The sequence below is a fragment of the Eptatretus burgeri genome, chromosome 8 (assembly GCF_056783735.1).
Source record: "Eptatretus burgeri isolate ZD-2024b chromosome 8, Ebu_testis_v1, whole genome shotgun sequence".
NCBI lineage: Eukaryota > Metazoa > Chordata > Myxini > Myxiniformes > Myxinidae > Eptatretus > Eptatretus burgeri.
Genome location: NC_140968.1, coordinates 68,455,553 through 68,475,495, shown reverse-complemented (window position 1 = coordinate 68,475,495; position 19,943 = coordinate 68,455,553). Strand labels below are relative to the sequence as shown.

At 44.1% G+C, this 19,943-nt stretch overlaps 2 protein-coding genes across 16 annotated transcripts in view; both read right to left on the bottom strand.

Annotated features, from left to right (window-relative positions):
• The window catches only part of LOC147021960 (AN1-type zinc finger protein 6-like), a 62,773-nt gene extending 54,533 nt beyond the window's left edge, over nt 1–8,240 (bottom strand). The window contains exons 1-3 of one of the 10 annotated variants that reach the window (XM_085892440.1): nt 8,189–8,230; nt 6,164–6,229; nt 6,002–6,037 (exon numbers count right to left, since the gene is read on the bottom strand). The gene's annotated coding sequence lies outside the window, so the exon portion shown is untranslated. The other 9 variants (XM_085892437.1, XM_085892441.1, XM_085892439.1 and 6 more) reach the window with 9 other exon arrangements.
• Nucleotides 8,241–18,877: 10,637 nt separating this feature from the next.
• NCLN (nicalin) overlaps nt 18,878–19,943 on the bottom strand; it is a 45,275-nt gene continuing 44,209 nt past the window's right edge. For all 6 annotated transcript variants that reach the window (XM_085892429.1, XM_085892428.1, XM_085892430.1 and 3 more), the window contains one exon: nt 18,878–19,730. In XM_085892429.1, coding sequence (XP_085748555.1) covers nt 19,671–19,730 — 60 coding nt within the window. In that variant the 3' untranslated portion in view covers nt 18,878–19,670. The remainder of the gene's footprint in view (nt 19,731–19,943) is intronic.

Below are 19,943 nucleotides of genomic sequence, written 5' to 3'. Positions count from 1 at the left end.
AAAAACCACTGCTGTGGTCATTACTATCCTCTTGCAATAGGACCAGCTGGATGGCAAAAACAGTGCTAGTAGTACCTCAAAAGTAATTGGAATTTAAAAAAAAAATAACTATTGACCATGCCAAAAGAGTTGAAAGGAAAAGTTTTGAGTGAGGAAAAGAAGGGATCAATTCTGGCTTTACTGGCAGAGGGATACAGTGAGCGTCACGTTGCTTCCATCCTTAAAATTTCAAAGACGGCGGTTCATAAAAGGTCAAGCAGCAGACATTGGGGACAACAAAGCTAGACTGGCAGAGGGCGAAGACGACTTTCCACTGACCAGGATGACCGCCAACTCATTCGAAAGTCACTCAACAACCGTAGGATGACATCAAGTGACCTACAAAAACAATGGCAAACGGCAGCTGGGGTGATGTGCACGGCGAGGACGGTTCGAAACGGGCTCCGAGGGGCAGGGCTGAAGCCATGCAAAGCTAGAAAAAAAGCCCTTCATCAATGAGAAGCAAAGAAGAGCCAGGCTGAGGTTTGCAAAAGACCATAAGGATTGGACCGTAGAGGACTGGAGTAAGTTCATCTTCTCTGATGAGTCCAATTTTCAGCTTTGCCCAACACCTGGTCGTCTAATGGTTAGACGGAGACCTGGAGAGGCCTACAAGCCACCGTGTCTCGCACCCACTGTGAAATTTGGTGGAGGATCGGTGATGATCTGGGGGTGCTTCAGCAAGGCTGGAATTGGGCAGATTTGTCTTTGTGAAGGACTCATGAATCAAGCCACGTACAAGGTTGTCCTGGAAGAACACTTGCTTCCTTCTGCTTTGACAATGTTCCCCAACTCTGAGTATTGGTTTTTCCAGCAGGACAATGCTCCATGCCACACAGCCAGGTCAATCAAGGTGTGGATGGAGGACCATCAGATCAAGACCCTGTCATGGCCAGCCCAATCTCCAGACCTGAACCCCATTGAAAACCTCTGGAATGTGATCAAGAGGAAGATGGATGGTCACAAGCCATAAAACAAAGCTGAGCTGCTTGAATTTTTTGTGCCAGGAGTGGCATAAAGTCACCCAACAGCAATGTAAAAGACTGGTGGAGAGCATACCAAGACGCATGAAAGCTGTGATTGAAAATCAGGGTTATTCCACAAAATATTGATTTCTGAACTCTTCCTAAGTTAAAATATTCGTATTGTGTTGTTTAAAAATGAGTATGAACTTGTTTTGTTTGTATTGTTTGAGGTCTGAAAACACTGAATCTTTGTTATTTTGACCAGTTGTCATTTTCTGCAAATAAATGCTCTAAAATGACAATATTTTTGAATGAAATGTTGTCAGTAGTTTATAGAATAAAACAAAAATGTTCATTTTACTCAAACACATACCTATAAACAGTAAAACCAGAAAAACTGATAATTTTGCAGTGCGTCTCTTAATTTTTTCCAGAGCTGTATATATTTGTATATGCAAGTTACATGATTGTGTCTGAACAGGGTAAACGTCGTAACCACAGCACGTATAATGCTGGATGACACCTCAATGAAGAACTCTTGGGTCCAGACAGTGCATGTGGAGGTCCAATAATATCGATATTCACACAATTTCAAGTTTTGTGCATTTTTGTTGCGCACACTGGTGGTATAGGGTGAACAGGGCAGAATGTTTGTGACGTACATGTTATCTTTTGATGAAATCAGTCAGCGAAGCAACACATAAGAAAGTGTGGTGCTTTATGGAAGGACACTTCCACAGAGGCAATTTTGAGTGTGGTGAAAGCTTCCACACCCTCACATAGATAACTGGTATCATTACTCAACTCGTCTACATACTCACACAGAATATTGATGCTAAATGGAAGAAATAACAAAAAAGAATGGAGCATGCAATAGCTTTTTCCTCACTCAAAATTAAGATTTGTCGTACTTACAGGGACTTCTGTTTTTTACTGCCCATCATGGAAGGGCATTTCAGCTAGTATAAATAGCAAGGCATTTTTACCCATCATTTTACCGACTGATTTCATTTTTTATTTTTTTAAACAGCATGTCGTACTTCAAATATTTTGCTCTATTCACTCTATTGTTTGCCCGAGGTCATATTCCATCAGCTTGGAAGTCAGTGAGAAGATCACCTTCATCAACCATCCTTGCTGTTTATATATTGCACAAGGAAATCAACTGCTTCACTGCAAAGCTCAGTGTTGGATGCTTTGGTTTGAGCTTCCACTTAAAATGCATGAAATGAAACATTTTGAGAAAAAAAAAAACAGAAACGATGATTCACTCAAATTTCAACATAACCGTAATGCATATTATCAAGTTGTTTAAACTTTCCTGATACAAGACAATGACAATTTGTAATATCGGATACCACAAGGTGGTGCTACATGATACATATTTCTATAGAGAGAATTGAGGTCTTTTTGTATTGACAGATCTCGGGGAAACTTTTATGCTCCCCAAGCCTTGGGGATACCAGGGTTTTCATGAATAATTGATGTCACATAGTCTGACAGTAATATTAGATCGAGCAAAAAAAATCTTAAATATATATATATATATATATATATATATATATATATATATATATATATATATATATATATATATATATATATATATATGTTGTTGTTCATCTTTTGGCTGCTCCTGTTAGGGGTCGCCACAGCGGATCATCCTTATGAACCGCATACTGATTTGGCATAGGTTTTACGCCGGATGCCCTTCCTGACGCAACCCTGGTCGCCTCTTACGACACAGGGATAAGGATTGGGTTTCGCCATGATTCTGGGCTGCCCTACACCCTCTCATAGTGTGGTCCAGCGCAGAGCTCCCGTCCTCAGGCGATCCTCCATCCCAAGCCTCCGAGTAGCCGGATTGCAGGCGCACGACACTTCGCCCGAATATATATATATATATATATATATATATATATATATATATATATATATATATATATATATATATATATATATATATATATATATATATATATATATATATATATATATATATATATATATATATATATATATATACATTGTTGTGGTTGAGGAAATTCGCAAACCACCATTCAGGTCCCGTAGGTGAGATATCTCTGTAAGTACATGTGTAGTTAGCCCCAAACCCGTTGTTTAGAGGGAATAAATGTGATTCATTCGGGCTGCGACCCTTTAAGATAGCCGTTTTTCTGTTCTATCTTTATTTTGAACCAACCACGTCTCAACCGCCATCACACAACAACCACCAACCGCAACGCCGCTTCACAACAACAACGCCAACAGCCACGACCTTTACCTTCACAACTCGCTCTCGCAAACATCGCATCACCGCCATTCCAAGCGTCACCGTGGCCAGGGACCGCCACTTTAGACCCTCCACCGCCTTCGCCTCTCCTTCTGCGGCCATTCCCGCACCACTTGTGAACGCCGAGCGTCAGGCTGTCCTGGCCTCGTGCGGGACGCGCGCTGAGCCGCGGGTGCAAAAAGCGGGCCTTTCCGAGGAAAAGTCGGATCAGGAATGATACACGCCCACTTCTGTTCCGTCCTATCAGCAAGCGCGGGGCGATTTGGCCCCGCCTCCAGGCGCGTCGGAGTAGAATCGATATATGTAAATTTGAGGATCAGGGGAGGTTCACGCCCACTTTTCCTCCGTCCAATGGGCGAGCGTGGCTCCGCCCCCGATCTCCTCCTGATCCGGAAATTTGCATTTGGGTTCTCCTGCCGTACTATAAAGCGCCGAGCGCGGGGCGAATTCAGTCAGTTTTGTTTTGGGCTCGGGCGAGTTGGAGAGGTGTGGCGGCGGCGAAGTGTGGCAGCAGTTTTTTGGGCTCGGGCGAGTTGGAGAGGTGTGGCGGCGGCGGAGTGTGGCAGCAGCAGTCAAGACGGGTCTGGAAGAGAGTCAGTGTCGGGGAGCTGCAGAGAGGGGAAGCCGGGAACGCGGTCGAGGTCGCAGCGGAGTCGCTCGTCGCGGGACCCAAGCAAGCCAGCTATCCTCTTTCCCCAGAGCATCAACAATTCCCCCCTTTCCTCCCCCCCCCCCCGCGCTGAGATAGTGCGGAAAGGGGGCCCCGTTCCCACCCCATTCCAAGCAGTGCCAACGAAACCCGCGGAGGAGCGCGGAGTCGGGGCACCGCCGTGGCATTTTGCGGCTCATCACAAGACGGGTAGGCTCCGCCCGGTCTCGCGCCCACAGACCACGTCTGCCCCCCTTGTATTTGAGGGTGGCCCTTTTCTTTTGCTTTTGAGTATATGTGTTGTCGGCGCCATCTGCAAAGTAAAACTGTGTAAGTGTTGCCGTGTGCTCGCGTAGTCAGTAGTAGATCTGCATTGTTGTGCTTCTTTTGTTGCAATTGCTTTTGGTGCATAATTGTTGTAATTGTATATGTGTGCTATCTGTGTGCCGCGGAATAAATGTTCCTCATGTTGAACTGTTTTTTCCCGTTTCGCTTCGTCTTTTCTTTAATTGAATCTCCATCTTACTTCACGTAAAGGGTTGGTAGTGGGCTAAATACGCCCGATAATTAATCGGAACCGTCGAGGTTGACGATAACACCGCTCGGTTATCCCGATAGTACGGAACGGGTCGCTTAAAGTGGCCCGAGTCCGGAGTCGACCTGCGGCGAGGTGCGATCGCCTGGTCTACCCTCCGTGTGGGTACTTGGGTAGGTCGAATTTGGCGAACAACCCTATCCCACGCGGGGGGCCGATTGGCACGATCGTGGTGAGGCCGAAAGGCCCACCCGTGACTGGTTCCCGGCGTTAGTCCGAGAGGGTCACGACAGAATTGTCCGTCCGGTGGGCGACGTGCCGCGATTCGAGTTACGTGGCCGCTTGCACGCCGGCGGGCGCGAATTCGCAACAATATATATATATATATATATATATATATATATATATATATATATATATATATATATATATATATATATATATATATATATATATATATATATATATATATTCTCTTGAACCACTTAATCAATCGACGTGAAACTTCACAATTATGATCTTGTAATGATGGGGAATATAAGTTTTAAATTTCAGCCTGATCGGACACATGGTGCAGCAATCAAAATTATTTAATATTTTTTGATGTGGGTTCTTTTTGATTTTTTTTTTTTCAATAAAGCTCACTTGGCTGTGCCTGTACGGGCTTGAGGGTTGAGGAGTAGCAGCTGAAATGCGAATCCTATCCAGGTTCCCCCTGATGACTTAATCTTTGCTTTTTGCTTGTTTGGGTTCCTTCTGATTACTCCAATGCAGGACTGTACCTATTTGGTCTCCCATTTGATTTGAATGAAATTTACTTTAATCCAATTTTAAATTCAATTGATTAATAATAATAATAATAATAATAATAATAAACGCCATTGGTCAGGGTCAGGGGTCCGATCAAAGTGGGACGTCTTGGTACCCGGTCATCACTGCCAGCAGTTATAAACTGGCAGTTCCAATTGTCTCTTATTAATTACGCAACACTCCAGTACACAAGCACCACACAAAACAAGTCCTGGTGAGGGTCTGCAATCTCTGATTGCTCTGTTTCTTGTCACTTTTGTTTTTGGAAGCAGCCATGGAAAAACACCATGATTAGCCATCTTTACATGGATTTCACCCAAAGCGGAAAACCCCGTTGGGGTGGGGGGGTGGATATCAAATCGCTACAACCTCCATCGTGTGACCCTTCGTCCTCCTGTCAAGTGTGGTTGAGATTGGATAAGTAACGAACAGACACCAAATTGCGCACATATTTTAGTATGATAGATTGTGCCAAGAATAAATAAATTTCTCCGAAATGATCTGGAAAAACATTCCATCTATTAATGCAAGTTAACCATTCTTGCTTTAAAGACAACCGGGTGATAGCCTCGATCTCAACGTCACATCGACACGCAAGATAAGCAAATGATCACTATCAGAGATGTAAATTTACAATAAATAAATACATATCAAATTTACACCTCCAACAAAATAATTCCATGATCTAACGCACAAACAAGAATACACACCACCGAGTTTTCCGTTCAGCTGTCCCTCTTGAATTTCTGAAAAAAAATAAAAAAACTATTGGAAGTGTTTTACGCGGAGGGCAGAGTGACGAACACGAGAGACGAGCAACGAAACCAAAGTCAAGACGAAGGTGACAAGCGTCATAAGAATGAACAACTCACCGTGTAATCCTGGGGACGCCCCCCAGGTAGTGGCCTTGTAAAGTGCGATCACCGATGGGAAAACTCCTGGTGGGGGTGGGGGAGAGAGGGGGGATGAAACGAACACACACACACACACACACACACACACACACACACACACACACACACACACACACACACACACACACACACACACACACACACACACACACACACACACACACGAGTCAGCAAAGTTGGAAAGGCAAACTGACAGCCGCGTGCGCGACACGGGGTTAAAGGTCACGGTGGCTTGTGGTGCGCGTGACGGGTTACAGCCGCCTGGACGGGGATCCCCCGGTTCGCGCTGCGCGGACCCGACGCTCTTCGTCGGTACAAGGAAGCACGGGGCGCTGTCCGATTACGCACACGCGCAATACGGAACACGTCCGGACACGGCGAAGCGCCACTCCCTCGGATCCCGCCTGCCTTGGTCTCGAACTTGTGACCGATATTATCGGCGCAAACGAGAACCCGAAAAACAGGTCCAGGTTGGAACAAACGGTGACGAAGCGTCCGTCCCGTGATGCACAGCTTGCGTGCCAACATGAGACCAAATTAAACTGGTAACAGGTGCGTGCGGCTGGGGTGGATGACGACTTAACTCCCACCCACCACAACAACCACCACCACCACCACCACAACAACACGTTTCCGTTAACCCGTCTCTTCGCCCTGTCAACCCCCTTCCCCCCAAACAGCCTCTCCACGGCGGATGATTCCTCACAGATATGAAAAAAAAAACACAAAAACAAAAACATTCGTAGCACAAAACGGCTCGAAGGGAAAGTCATCGACAAAGGCCGAGTCTTGCGCTGACGTGCCGCTTCACGCGTGACGTCACACGACTGCGGGAGGCGACAGAGAGAGAAGGAGATAGAGGTAGAGGTAGCCCAACGTCGCAAAAACGCGACCGTATTAGACACGGCGATAAGACAAATGATAAGAACAGAGACGGGCGGCAGAAAGACATTCGGACGACGACAAAGACGTTCTGAGACGATTTAAAGGGGGGAAAAAAAAACCCAAACACCCCATAAGATCGTGTGGTAAAGGGCGAAGAGCCGGTAAAAGAGAAGCACCGAGGTAAACAAAGACGGACAACAAAGACACCCGTCATGCACACAACCGGGGCCTAGCCCAAGTACAGGCCGCGGCGGTCACTCCCGAAGGGGACACTCGGTGCACCAGTTTTTACCCCGGGGTTCTCGTCCCCCTCGGACCGCTTTCTCGTCCCGAGGTCCTCGTCGAGCACGCTCGGACGGAGTCGTCGCCACGTCGGGGATTGAGAACCAAATGGAGGCGCGGGCCCGAGGAAAAGGGGAGGAGGGTGAGATATATCCGAACCAGGCCGCGGCGAGGCCAGCACGTCGCCACGGGATATTTATTTATTCATTCAGCACACTTGCTTATTCCTCGCACTCTCTGCCTTCTCAAAATTAACATCTATCCTCGACCCGGCTTGTTCTGCCGGAGTGGCTCGTGGCTCCAACGAGGGGATAGTCATAGATGTGGGTCACGTGATGCCGGGGGGGGGGTGGTATTACGAGCTTCACCGACGAAGTCCGTGGGCATCGTGTAATGTTGGCTTAAAAAAAAAAACATTAATGTTGGAAAAACCTTTCGTGAGCGACCGAATGAGACATATATATATATATATATATATATATATATATATATATATATATATATATATATATTTAGATACATATTAAAGAGCTAAACAAATACCGATCATGTATAATTATTGTAAACGACGGGGCAACCAACAACCGTCCATTCTGTTGACGTCAATTGATCGCTCCGAACAACGAGCACCATCGACCCCGCGGTGTGTTCCATTCGCAATTAGCTCGCCAATTGTGGCTTAAGCACTCTAAAGGAACGGCTCGCTTGGCAAGCTGATTGGTAATGGCACACACACACACACACACACACACACACACACACACACACACACACACACACACACACACACACACCCCAAAAAAACACGTTCCAAACCTGCTCATGCACGGGATTCCCGAACCCAGCAGCTGCTCTGTGACGTTGACAATGCCTCTATGACGTGCGATGACGTAGGACAGGGGCGGTTACCACGTGAATTCCAGGTATTTTGTTCGAGGGAAAAAAAATGTGAGCTTTCGGAACTACGGCTTCCGCGTGGCACATCGAGACTTCACAAAACGACGGACGAGACTTGATTCTGGATCAAAAAGGCTCGTGGTGGGGAAACCGAACTGGAAAATTGAAATATAAAGGTGTGTGTGTGTGTGTGTGTGTGTGTGTGTGTGTTTTTTTTGTCAGTCATGCAGCATAAAAATGGTTCCGTTGGAAAGCTGATAATCGATTTACTTGGAACAAGAGAGTCGTGCCGTGTTTAATTTATCTCCATCGTTCCCTCTTTCCGGGATTGAGTCACTGAGGAAGAAGACGCGGGAATGGGAGCTCAAACGGAAACATTTATTATTCCGCATCAGCAGCACCCATTTCGAAAGACCAGGAGAAGAATACAACGGGAAATATAGTGATGGTTCTCGAAAATATATACAAAACTATAGCACACGGGAGAAGCACACAAACAACAACAACACCAACACCAACAACAACAACAACAACAACAAAAACAACCAGGGCCACGGCAACGATTACGCGTCATAACACTAAAAGATCGTTTTTCGCGTTTCACTTCATTTTACTTTACATCCTCATTGAGACTCACAGATAGACTTGAAATATGTCTGTGAAGCACGACATGCTCTTTTTTTTATTTCTTTCTTTTTTCGTTTTCACTGTCGAGGCTCATATAAGAGCTAACACACATAAATGCACAACAAGGGGAGCAGGAGGCAAGAAGGGTGGAGAGAGAAGGAAAAAAAAAACAAAAAAACAATTGGGGACAGAGACATGAGGACATCTGGGGAAGGGAGAGGTCCTCACATGACAGGGTCTTTCAGGAAGGAAAGCAAGGAATTTGAAGGAGGTGGAGATCAGGAAGGAAAGCAGGGAATTTGAAGGAGGTGGAGATCAGGAAGGAAAGCAGGGAATTTGAAGGAGGTGGAGATCAGGAAGGAAAGCAGGGAATGTGAAGGAGGTGGAGATCAGGAAGGAAAGCAGGGAATGTGAAGGAGGTGGAGATCAGGAAGGAAAGCAGGGAATTTGAAGGAGGTGAAAATCAGGAAGGAAAGCAGGGAATGTGAAGGAGGTGGAGATCAGGAAGGAAAGCAGGGAATTTGAAGGAGGTGGAGATCAGGAAGGAAAGCAGGGAATTTGAAGAAGGTGGAGATCAGGAAGGAAAGCAGGGAATTTGAAGAAGGTGGAGATCAGGAAGGAAAGCAGGGAATGTGAAGGAGGTGGAGATCAGGAAGGAAAGCAGGGAATTTGAAGGAGGTGGAGATCAGGAAGGAAAGCAGGGAATGTGAAGGAGGTGGAGATCAGGAAGGAAAGCAGGGAATTTGAAGGAGGTGGAGATCAGGAAGGAAAGCAGGGAATTTGAAGAAGGTGGAGATCAGGAAGGAAAGCAGGGAATTTGAAGGAGGTGGAGATCAGGAAGGAAAGCAGGGAATTTGAAGGAGGTGGAAATCAGGAAGGAAAGCAGGGAATTTGAAGGAGGTGGAAATCAGGAAGGAAAGCAGGGAATTTGAAGGAGGTGGAGATCAAGGAAGGAAAGCAGGGAATTTGAAGGAGGTGGAGATCAGGAAGGAAAGCAGGGAATTTGAAGGAGGTGGAGATCAGGAAGGAAAGCAGGGAATTTGAAGGAGGTGGAGATCAGGAAGGAAAGCAGGGAATTTGAAGGAGGTGGAGATCAGGAAGGAAAGCAAGGAATTTGAAGGAGGTGGAGATCAGGAAGGAAAGCAGGGAATTTGAAGGAGGTGGAGATCAGGAAGGAAAGCAGGGAATTTGAAGAATGTGGAGATCAGGAAGGAAAGCAGGGAATTTGAAGGAGGTGGAGATCAGGAAGGAAAGCAGGGAATTTGAAGGAGATGGAGATCAGGAAGGAAAGCAGGGAATGTGAAGGAGGTGGAGATCAGGAAGGAAAGCAGGGAATTTGAAGGAGGTGGAGATCAGGAAGGAAAGCAAGGAATTTGAAGGAGGTGGAGATCAGGAAGGAAAGCAGGGAATTTGAAGGAGGTGGAGATCAGGAAGGAAAGCAGGGAATTTGAAGGAGGTGGAGATCAGGAAGGAAAGCAGGGAATTTGAAGGAGGTGGAGATCAGGAAGGAAAGCAGGGAATTTGAAGAAGGTGGAGATCAGGAAGGAAAGCAGGGAATTTGAAGGAGGACAACTGCCTCACCAAAAGCTTAAGTGTACCATGGGCGGGAGGAAGGGGGGGGGGAACAACTGAAGACGAGTTGGGATAAATCTGTGCACGAGAGAGCAAATGTCTTTGAAATAATTCCCAGGATGAGTGTATGTTGGAGAAAGTACAGATGGGAGACCAGTCTAGAAGTTTGATGGTTGCTTGAAGTCCCTGCCAGTCGGCCTGAGTGAAATGCCAGACTCAACGGCGCTGAGGTGGTTCTCTAATAACAGCCAGAGTGATGACCGCTTTAACAAGCATATGGTCAGAAGAAGAACAGCAGAAATTTTCTGGGAAATTGGTCAAAACCAAATCCAGAACAACTGGAGTATCGTTCATTGAGATCCTGGTCGGGAAGTTCACAGTTTGAGTCAGTCCCAATGAGCCGCAGAAGTCCTTTGCTGAAGTGCCATGGCAGGTGAGAGAGGTACCCACACCTAGCCAACTGGCATGATGGCAATTGAAGTCACCGCATTTGAGGAAGAGAGAGTTTGGATGAGAGGATAGAAGTTGGTCCATGTTTTCAGCGAGTGAGGTGTAAATGGAGTCACCACTCTTTTGTGGACCGCACAACACACAAATAAACAAGAGGTGGGAGCAGAGGGGAAGCCGTAGCCAGAGGTATTCCTGGGGGGGGGGGAGGGGGGCAGTGCATGTAGAGTGAGGAATAGTCTTTGATGAAGAGAGCAACTCCTCCACCAGGACGAGGCTCAGGTCTGTCATACCGGAGGAAGGAGTAACCAGGGAGAGATACTATGAAGTCAGAGATGTCTTGAAGGAGGAAAGTTACTGTTAAACAGATTATGTCTGGTTTGTCAGTGGCAAACTGTATGGAGAAATCAGTCAGGTGAGAGTGAAGGCCCCAGATGTTAAAGGTCCACACTGAAGGAAAAGGGAGGAGAGGAGGCTTTGGATGCAGTGGAGTGGGGGGAGGGGAGGAGGAGGGTAGTGTGAGGGAGGAGAGTTGTTGACAATTGATAACAGACTGGAGAAGAGCTCGGGGAGAGGGTTGGATGGGGAGGAGGATAAAGGGCTAGGTGGTAAAGGGATGTGTAGCAGTGGTGAGAAATAAGAAAGGGGGAAAAGGGAAGTGGGAGATCGGAGGAGGTGGAGGAATGAGCTGAGGGGGAAGAGAGAGAAGTTTGCTTTGAAGAGGGAGGAGGTGGTTGATTTGCGAGGGAGGGGTGAGAGGGTAGCTTTGAGGGAGAGGGGTGACGATGAGAGCAGGCACGGTAATGGAGGAGTAGGAAGAAGGGAGGGGTGTGGAGAGGGTGAGGATGAAACTGGGTCGTGGTACGGTAGAGGTGGGAGCGAGGGGGAACAGGATTTGAGGGGGTAGGAATAGCAGGAGATGTGATGAGAGGAACGAGAGAGTGTGTTCGAGATATTGAGCAGTGTGCTGAATGAGAGTGTGAGACATGTGAGACAAAAGACAAACAAAATATCAGAGGTGTGAGACAAAACCATACAGTTTGGAATATCAGAGGGGGAACTGCAAGTAAGACAGAGGACAGTGGAAAGTTGGTAGGAGTCAGGAGGGGGTAAAACAGGGAATGAGTTAAGAGGAGGTGGATTTTACGGAGGTGGGATGAATTTGCACTGAAATTGGAAAAAAAGAACAATGAATAATGGAACACGAACAAGTATTGCAAAATGGGATTTTATAAATTCGTAGGTCAGATTTGTTTAAATACATTGGAAGATGGATGGAGTGCAGCATAATGGACATAGTGGAGAAAGGAAGCGTTGTAAGAGATGGAATTTTTCGACACGGGATGAAAGAAAGGTGGAATTGGGCGCAATATTGGTTCACGAGCGCCAGCCAGAGTGACCACTATATTCGTTATGTCTGTGTGTCTGTCTGTCTTTCCAGAGCATAACTCCGTGGACTTTGATCCGATCTTGGTGAAACTTGGTTATGTGTTCGATATCAATGTCTAGTTGTGTTTTGCTGGATGAGGATGTGCTATACCCATTGTGGGCGCAGCCACGCCCCAAAAAGCCATTTTTAGGAGGTAGTCGGATTAAAAATCTACCTTCTCCGAGGGAATTTACTCGGAGAAGTAAATGCAAAATATTTTGTAAATAAAAATATATTAAATCCAAAAAAAAGTAAAATAAAAACCCAAACTTTGAGGGCGAGGATGACAATAGTTTTTATGCATAATCTTGAGGTCATTCCCCACCTAAAGTGTTGAAACCATTTTGCTCTATCTCGAACACCTTGCCCGTGGCACCCCCGCCAAGTTTGTTTTTACGCTGATTTCATCAAAGTATGGATAATCCGAGGAGTGCGAAATTCCATAAAGCCTATATGACGTTATATTGTTACTGGAATGTTCCAGAGGAAGTTTTGCACCACAAGTCATAATCTTGACCTTTGACCTTTAAAGTTCACAAAGGTCAAATTTTCAAAGTTGTGGGAATCGAACCGGGTTTTCGACCTTCTTCGACAAACAAACTCCAATAAGCTATAGCACGTACCCTGTTCCCTTATTTTAATGTCCACAACATTGTTTTGTGACCTTTAAAGGTTATGCAAAGGTCAAATTTTGAAAGTCGTTGAACGAAACCGGTTTTTCGACATTTTGCAGCTAATAATCTGTCACTCGTACCAAATTATCACATTGTCTCATCCTTGACTTGTGAAACAATCTGCATCGTCAAATACCGCTCGTGAACCATCGTCGTCTTCAGACTTGTTTTCAAGAAGGAGGATCGAACGAGGAGGGAAAGTTTAAGTATTGTGAGAGACCTTTTTTTTAAGATTAGGGAAGAGGGGGGAAGAGGAAGAGCAAAGGAAAAGGTCGTGAAGGTGTGTGGTGAAAAAGGTTCACGGTCAGAGTGGGATTGGCAGGGAGGAAGGAAAGAAGAAGAAGAGTCGGTACAGGAAGTCACGTGGTTAAGTGCGGTGGAAGGTGAGAAGGGAATAGGTTTGTTTGTTTTTTTGTTTTCATTTTAAAAAATTTCATATATATTTATATTTATATATTTATTTTAATATTTCAAAATATTTTTAGACATAGAACAGGGAGTATAGTTGTGAGGGATAGAAGGAGGTTGGAGGGGAAAGTGGAGAAAATAGAAACATGGTATAAAATACAAATAAACACGATCGTGCACAGGTCGGACGGGTAGGCCTCAGGGAACCCCGACATGACAAGACGGATGAAAACTTACCAAATGGCATAAACTTTGAAACAAAAACCGAACTAGGAACACACAGTAAACACAGAGGCAACAAAATAAACAATCAAAATGCGACAAACAATGACAGGAAACTTATCTTTGAGAAAGTCGGCAGAGACCCCTTGAGAGAAGCAACCCTCGTCTTGAAAACCGGAGCCGGCTATTCACCATTTCATCCCGTTGTTGTTGTTCTTTTCAGTTTTAATATCAACGATAGTTGGGAAAAAAGTAAAGACAATGCGGTGTACTGTCAATAATACCAGGCGGTGGTCAGAAATCATCCATTGTGAAACTAGTGAAATCATCCATTGTGAAACTAGTGAAATCATCCATTGTGAAACTAGTGAAATCATCCATTGTGAAACTTGTGAAATCATCCATTGTGAAACTAGTGAAATCATCCATTGTGAAACTAGTGAAATCATCCATTGTGAAACTTGTGAAATCATCCATTGTGAAACTTGTGAAATCATCCATTGTGAAACTAGTGAAATCATCCATTGTGAAACTAGTGAAATCATCCATTGTGAAACTAGTGAAATCATCCATTGTGAAACTTGTGAAATCATCCATTGTGAAACTTGTGAAATCATCCATTGTGAAACTAGTGAAATCATCCATTGTGAAACTAGTGAAATCATCCATTGTGAAACTAGTGAAATCATCCATTGTGAAACTTGTGAAATCATCCATTGTCAAAATATCATCCGCCATTTATGACTCAGAAATACGGTTTGATTTCTGAGGTCCGGTTTCTATCCTTTTGAAGACACATTGATCATAAATGTTACAAATCAACCACTTTAAAAATCTATCTCCGGATAACTCAGAAATGTAGTTTGATTTCTGAGGTTTTCTTTCCTTTTTACTCCCGGGCTTTCGTCTGTACGTTGAACCAAAAGACAAGAAGACGACATCGAAGCCATTCAAAGCCGATCAGAGATCCACATCCACAGAGCTTCAGAGATGACCGTCACCCCCAACTGGGGGTAATTTTTTTCATTTATTTTTATTTTCATTTACGAATGCTGTCTGATGATTCTGTGATTATTTTTTTAAATATTTTTTTTATTATTTTTTTTGTTTTTTGGTGTACTGCCTTCGATGTCCATCGGGATTTAAATTTTCAGCTTTCTACATCACCCAGAAGGTACCGATCTTTAATATCAGTCAGTGGTTAGAAAGAGCTTTATCTTCTATATATTATATATTACTAAAACTCTCATCTTGTTTCTATGTATATATGTAGTTATGTTCCCGAAATACATCCAAAACAGTACACGATAGCACAAAATTTTTAGGGCCACCTTTCTCACCATTCACCGGCGGTGTGCAGTATCAAGTTTCGTTAAAATCGGGCAACGAAAAAATTATTAAAAAATCAATTCCCGATTCAGTCAAGTACTCTTCGGGAGAATTTGATAAATGCAAACAACCTCAGCGGTAAAGTTCACTGGAGCTATCCTTTTTAGGTCATCTCTTCGAGCATGACCTAATAATGTGGGTGTCGATGTCCTTCGATCCATCCGTCCGTTCACAATGAAGTTGAAGCGGAAGATCTGGTCATTAGTGATCCTGATAGAGGTCGATGAGACGTACACGATGGTATGACTTTCAAGGTCACCGAAGGTTAATGTCAAGGTCACGAGGCCTTTGAAGTTGCGAAGATGACGATTTTCAAATTCTATCTCCTCCTACATTTCTCAAGCGATCTTGAATTTGGCATATGAATCTATGGAACAATATCTAAATTTTTTCGGGCCGGATTTTCGATATTCGCTTTCGTTTTCGTGTCACGTGACTTCAAAGTTGGCAAAAAACGCGAAAATGACGATTTTCAAAATCTATCTCCTACATTTCTCAAGCAATCTTGAATTTGATTGTGGCATATGAATCTATGGGACAATATCTAAATTTTTTCGGGCCGGATTTTCGATATTCGCTTTCGTTTTCGTGTCACGTGACTTCAAAGTTGGCAAAAAACGCGAAAATGACGATTTTCAAAATCTATCTCCTACATTTCTCAAGCAATCTTGAATTTGATTGTGGTATATGAATCAATGGGACAATATCTAAATTTGGTTGGGATGGATTTTTGATATTCGCTTTCGTTTTCGCGTCACGTGACTTCAAAGTTGGCCAAAAATCCCTCCTGACCCGACAACATTACACCCTAGTAACAGGAACTCATGCTTGTAAAGGTCGTTCTCGTGCTTGGTATTCGTTAACTCTCGGTTTGTGACTCCTATTATATAATCTGCCTGCCCGCCCGCCCGCGGCCCGCCTGCCTGCCCATAGCATTTTAGGTACCCCCACTCAGAGCCGAATGTCCCCACCAATCGGCAAATCGCCATAGGCTGAGGTCATAGAAGCTATCAGAATCGAAAAATATCAGATGGCATATCGTTATGTGTTTAATATACGTCAAAATGCTGGAAAACAATAGAGAGATCTCCATTGTTTTCCAGCACTTTGATATACGCCGTCCTTCTTTTGACACGAATATTGATCGACGGCCGACACGACGGGACAGGTGTCCAGTCATATGAAGTTTTTACGGTGTTGTTGTGTTTTTGATATTTCCGGTGTTTTGCACTGCTTCGTCAAATAATCGCCATGTGCGATTGCGATATTTCCGGTTTCCTTCCGCGTTTATCTTATGTCGTACACATATAAACATTATTCCTGCATATAGTGCACAGTCATCGATTGTCTTAGTCATCGGTTGGTCCAGTGGAGTCCACTGGAATATTCTAAACTGAACAAACAGAACTGTGGATAGTAAGAGTGAGTAGTGTAGTGTCGTCAGTGTTGTTGTTGCACTTTTTATAAGAGATTGGAAAACAAAAAGGCTAGGCCTACGTATCTACCCATCAAATCCACTGATTGACTGGTTTGTGTCGTAGTTGTCTGTCTGCCATTTGCTACTGTACCTACCTACTCTACTACATAGAGTGATAGTGATTATACCACCTACTTCTACGGACTCTTGGCCATCTACCTACTGGACATTATTTGACGGACTCGTTGGCATTAGTGCAGAGGAGAGTATAGTATATAAATTTGGTGATTGGTGTCCAGTAGACAGCTACAGCTGTGTGGTAAGTCAGGAAATAGACCCTATTCGGCTCTCGTTCGGAACACCGCAACACTTTTTTATTTTAACTGCTAGAAGGCGAGTTTAGGTTTTACCTTGTTTCTCGCAGAGATGACCGTCACTCCCGCATGGGTGTATTTTTTTTTTTTCATCAACCGCTGTCACAATGGGAACACAATGGGTTCATGGGTCGTCTCATAAGTAATAAAATAAGAGGCATTACTTTCGTACCAACCCTCCTTGTGTGTGTATGTGTGTATGTGTGTTTGTATTAAGAAGCTCTTTCGAACCATTGAGTCACTGACTGACATTAAAGATCGGTACCTTCTGGGTGACATTGGAAGCTAAAATTTTGCATGCCAATGGACATTGAAGCCAGTCCACTGAATTTTTTTTTTTTTACAGAATCGTCGGACAACATCCATAAATGAAAATATAAATAAATGAAAAAAAAATGAACCAAAAATGCAGGTGAGTAACCCGAGACAATGGGGAAACACGGTTCGTTTGCTTACACAATGTGTAAGTTGTTGTTGAAGCATACTGATGTAAGTCACATCATGTATTTAGCTCATGAGGCTGCCTCACCTTTTGGATGTCTGCAATATCACTCTTACCCAACTTGTCATTATCATCATGCACCATACTCTATGCAGTGCCAGTTCTGCAGAAGCAGTTTCTTGGCTTGGGTTGCAATCCTGGACAGATCATCTCTTCGGCACACCAACTTCCATGGTGCACTGGTTAATTTTTGCAACAGTTTTAAACATCAACCTTCTTGCTGGTTTATTAAAGTCTAAATAACCCGATCTTGATCGGGTGACCCAGCTTGGGTAGGATATACAGCGCTGCATGGGGGGGGGGGAACAATATTGGGGTTCCAGCATGTTGTGCATTGAAAGCTATAAAATGTTATATTTTCAAAAGTGTTACTCTTTCACGGCCAAACCAAACATTTTTATGTGTTACTCTTTCACGGCCAAACCGGAGCTCCGAGAGGCTTTACATTTTGGGTGTAGGGACTTCAGAATATGGGCAAGGTTTTAAGCTACCACAGATTGGCCTTGATGTCCTTATTGAGGCCACAAAAGTCTGCTGTGACGTCTATATTGGGTTGTGGGGTCAGGCGGTGCTGTCGTCGGCCTGCAGGTGAAAGGTAACCACCATGAGGCCAATAACTCCATCGCTTTTCAATGTCCAAAACGTTCCAAAACCCCAGGTGGGAAAAGCTCAACTGACCAGGCAGCACTGGGTAACCCCTCAAATTATTTATAAAATATTACACAATCTGAAAATAAATAAATAACTAACTTGTGCAATACCATGAGATTCAATGTCAATAGGTGATACAAGCATCATGACAAATTGGGTGGACCAACAAAATAGCTAAGAGGTATGTGCATCTGCATCTGAGTTGTCCAACCTGGGTTTGAATCTCGACCCAGCTATAAACTGACACCCTGGTGTTTCACGGGCAGGGCGATTCATCAATATATGTGTTGTCTCTTGGCTGGATGTCAAACTGGTTGTCCCATCTGGTAGCATTAGTTGGTGGAAATTAAAGATCCCACGCTGTCCTTCCTGAAGAGTAGGTGAGCTATTGCTCAAATTCCTGCACACATACCAATTGCTCATCAATAAATTACAAATTCCTGCACACTCAGTCGAGGATGCTGTACCGAAGAGATGATCTGTCCGAGATTGCAACCCAAGCCAAGAAACTGCTTCTGCAGAAATGGCACTGCATAGAGCATGGTGCATGATGATAATGACAAGTTGGGTCAGAGTGATATTGCAGACACCCAAAAGGTGAGGCAGCCTCATAGCTAAATACATGATGTGACTTGCATCAGTATGCTTCAACCACAAACTAACCCAGGTATGTATGCTTATACATAATCCAAACTTATTTTGTTACTTTCTCTGCAAGCCCCCTCTTTGTAAATCGGTCCTTGATAGTCATACCAAAAGTTTTTTTAAAAACAACAAAAAAAGAAAAGCTCAACCCATCTCATTTCCACAGATGCTGCCCTGTTTTAATTATTTCCCAATCAAAGATTCTGGCACAAGTTTGCTTGCGAATAAATACACTTCTTGGAAAAAGCACAAACCTTTTTATTTTTATTAGTCACAAAATGCAAGGTCCAAGCTCAATCACAACTGTTCACGCATACGACGGGGAAATCAAATTTACCGATTCACATTTTCTGCTCGAGCAGAATCCCTGGGTGATGCAAAAACAAAACAAACATGCATTTTCATGACCACTGCCCAATCAGTACTGCCACCACCACCAGCCGGAGGGAAAAAATAAGAAACTTAAAAGGATCGATATTAAATTTGTAGCAGCTATCCAAAAACCCAGCCAGCCAAGTAGCAAAAACGAGAGGGGGCAGGGTAGAGGGGGAGAGAACGAGCAATGAAGAAAGCGGCAGGGCACGATTGTCTGACTGCGAATGCCATTCCATTTGTGGACACGCTTTCCATTTAGAGATCGAATGAATAATTACAACTAAAAAAAAAAATCATCGTACTCCTAAAATTAATAAATCATTTCAGCTCCCCAACCTAACACTGAACAATTTGCATTCTGATGACCAACTTTGCCTTTTTATACAAACCAACATCAGAATTCATTTTACCTGTACAACTGATAATCATTTTGGTGTTCTGTACTGGCTGAAAAAAAAATGGAGGGGGGGGGAAGGGGGGTGAGAATGAAAGAAACATTGGTTCGCAGTTGTTTGCTGTGACGGCAGAATCAGGAAGGTAGGAAATAGGACGTGACCATGGGCCCGAACTTCATTCATGCAAAGAGTCTTTCACAGTGCACGAGAGTATGCGGTGGGATTCCATCTCTGAATGAACCACCCACCGAAAGGCTTCTTATGACTTTCATTTTCATTGCTGTTTTAGCCTCAAGTTGAACCTTCTTAAGCTATCAAATACAAGGTTCACATTCTGTGGAGCAGGAGGATGGGGGTAAAAAAAAAAAAATGGCTGAGAGGAAATTGAAGGATGCAGATAAATAATCAAAGGAAGTGGCATCACAGTAAAATATTGTGCTAAACATGACTGGAGCAATATTACTGGAGCTTTCTGGCATCTTGCCTTCAAACTATGCAAGTGTGATCACAAAACTACTCTCTTGAGATGACTCGTGCAAGCTACAGT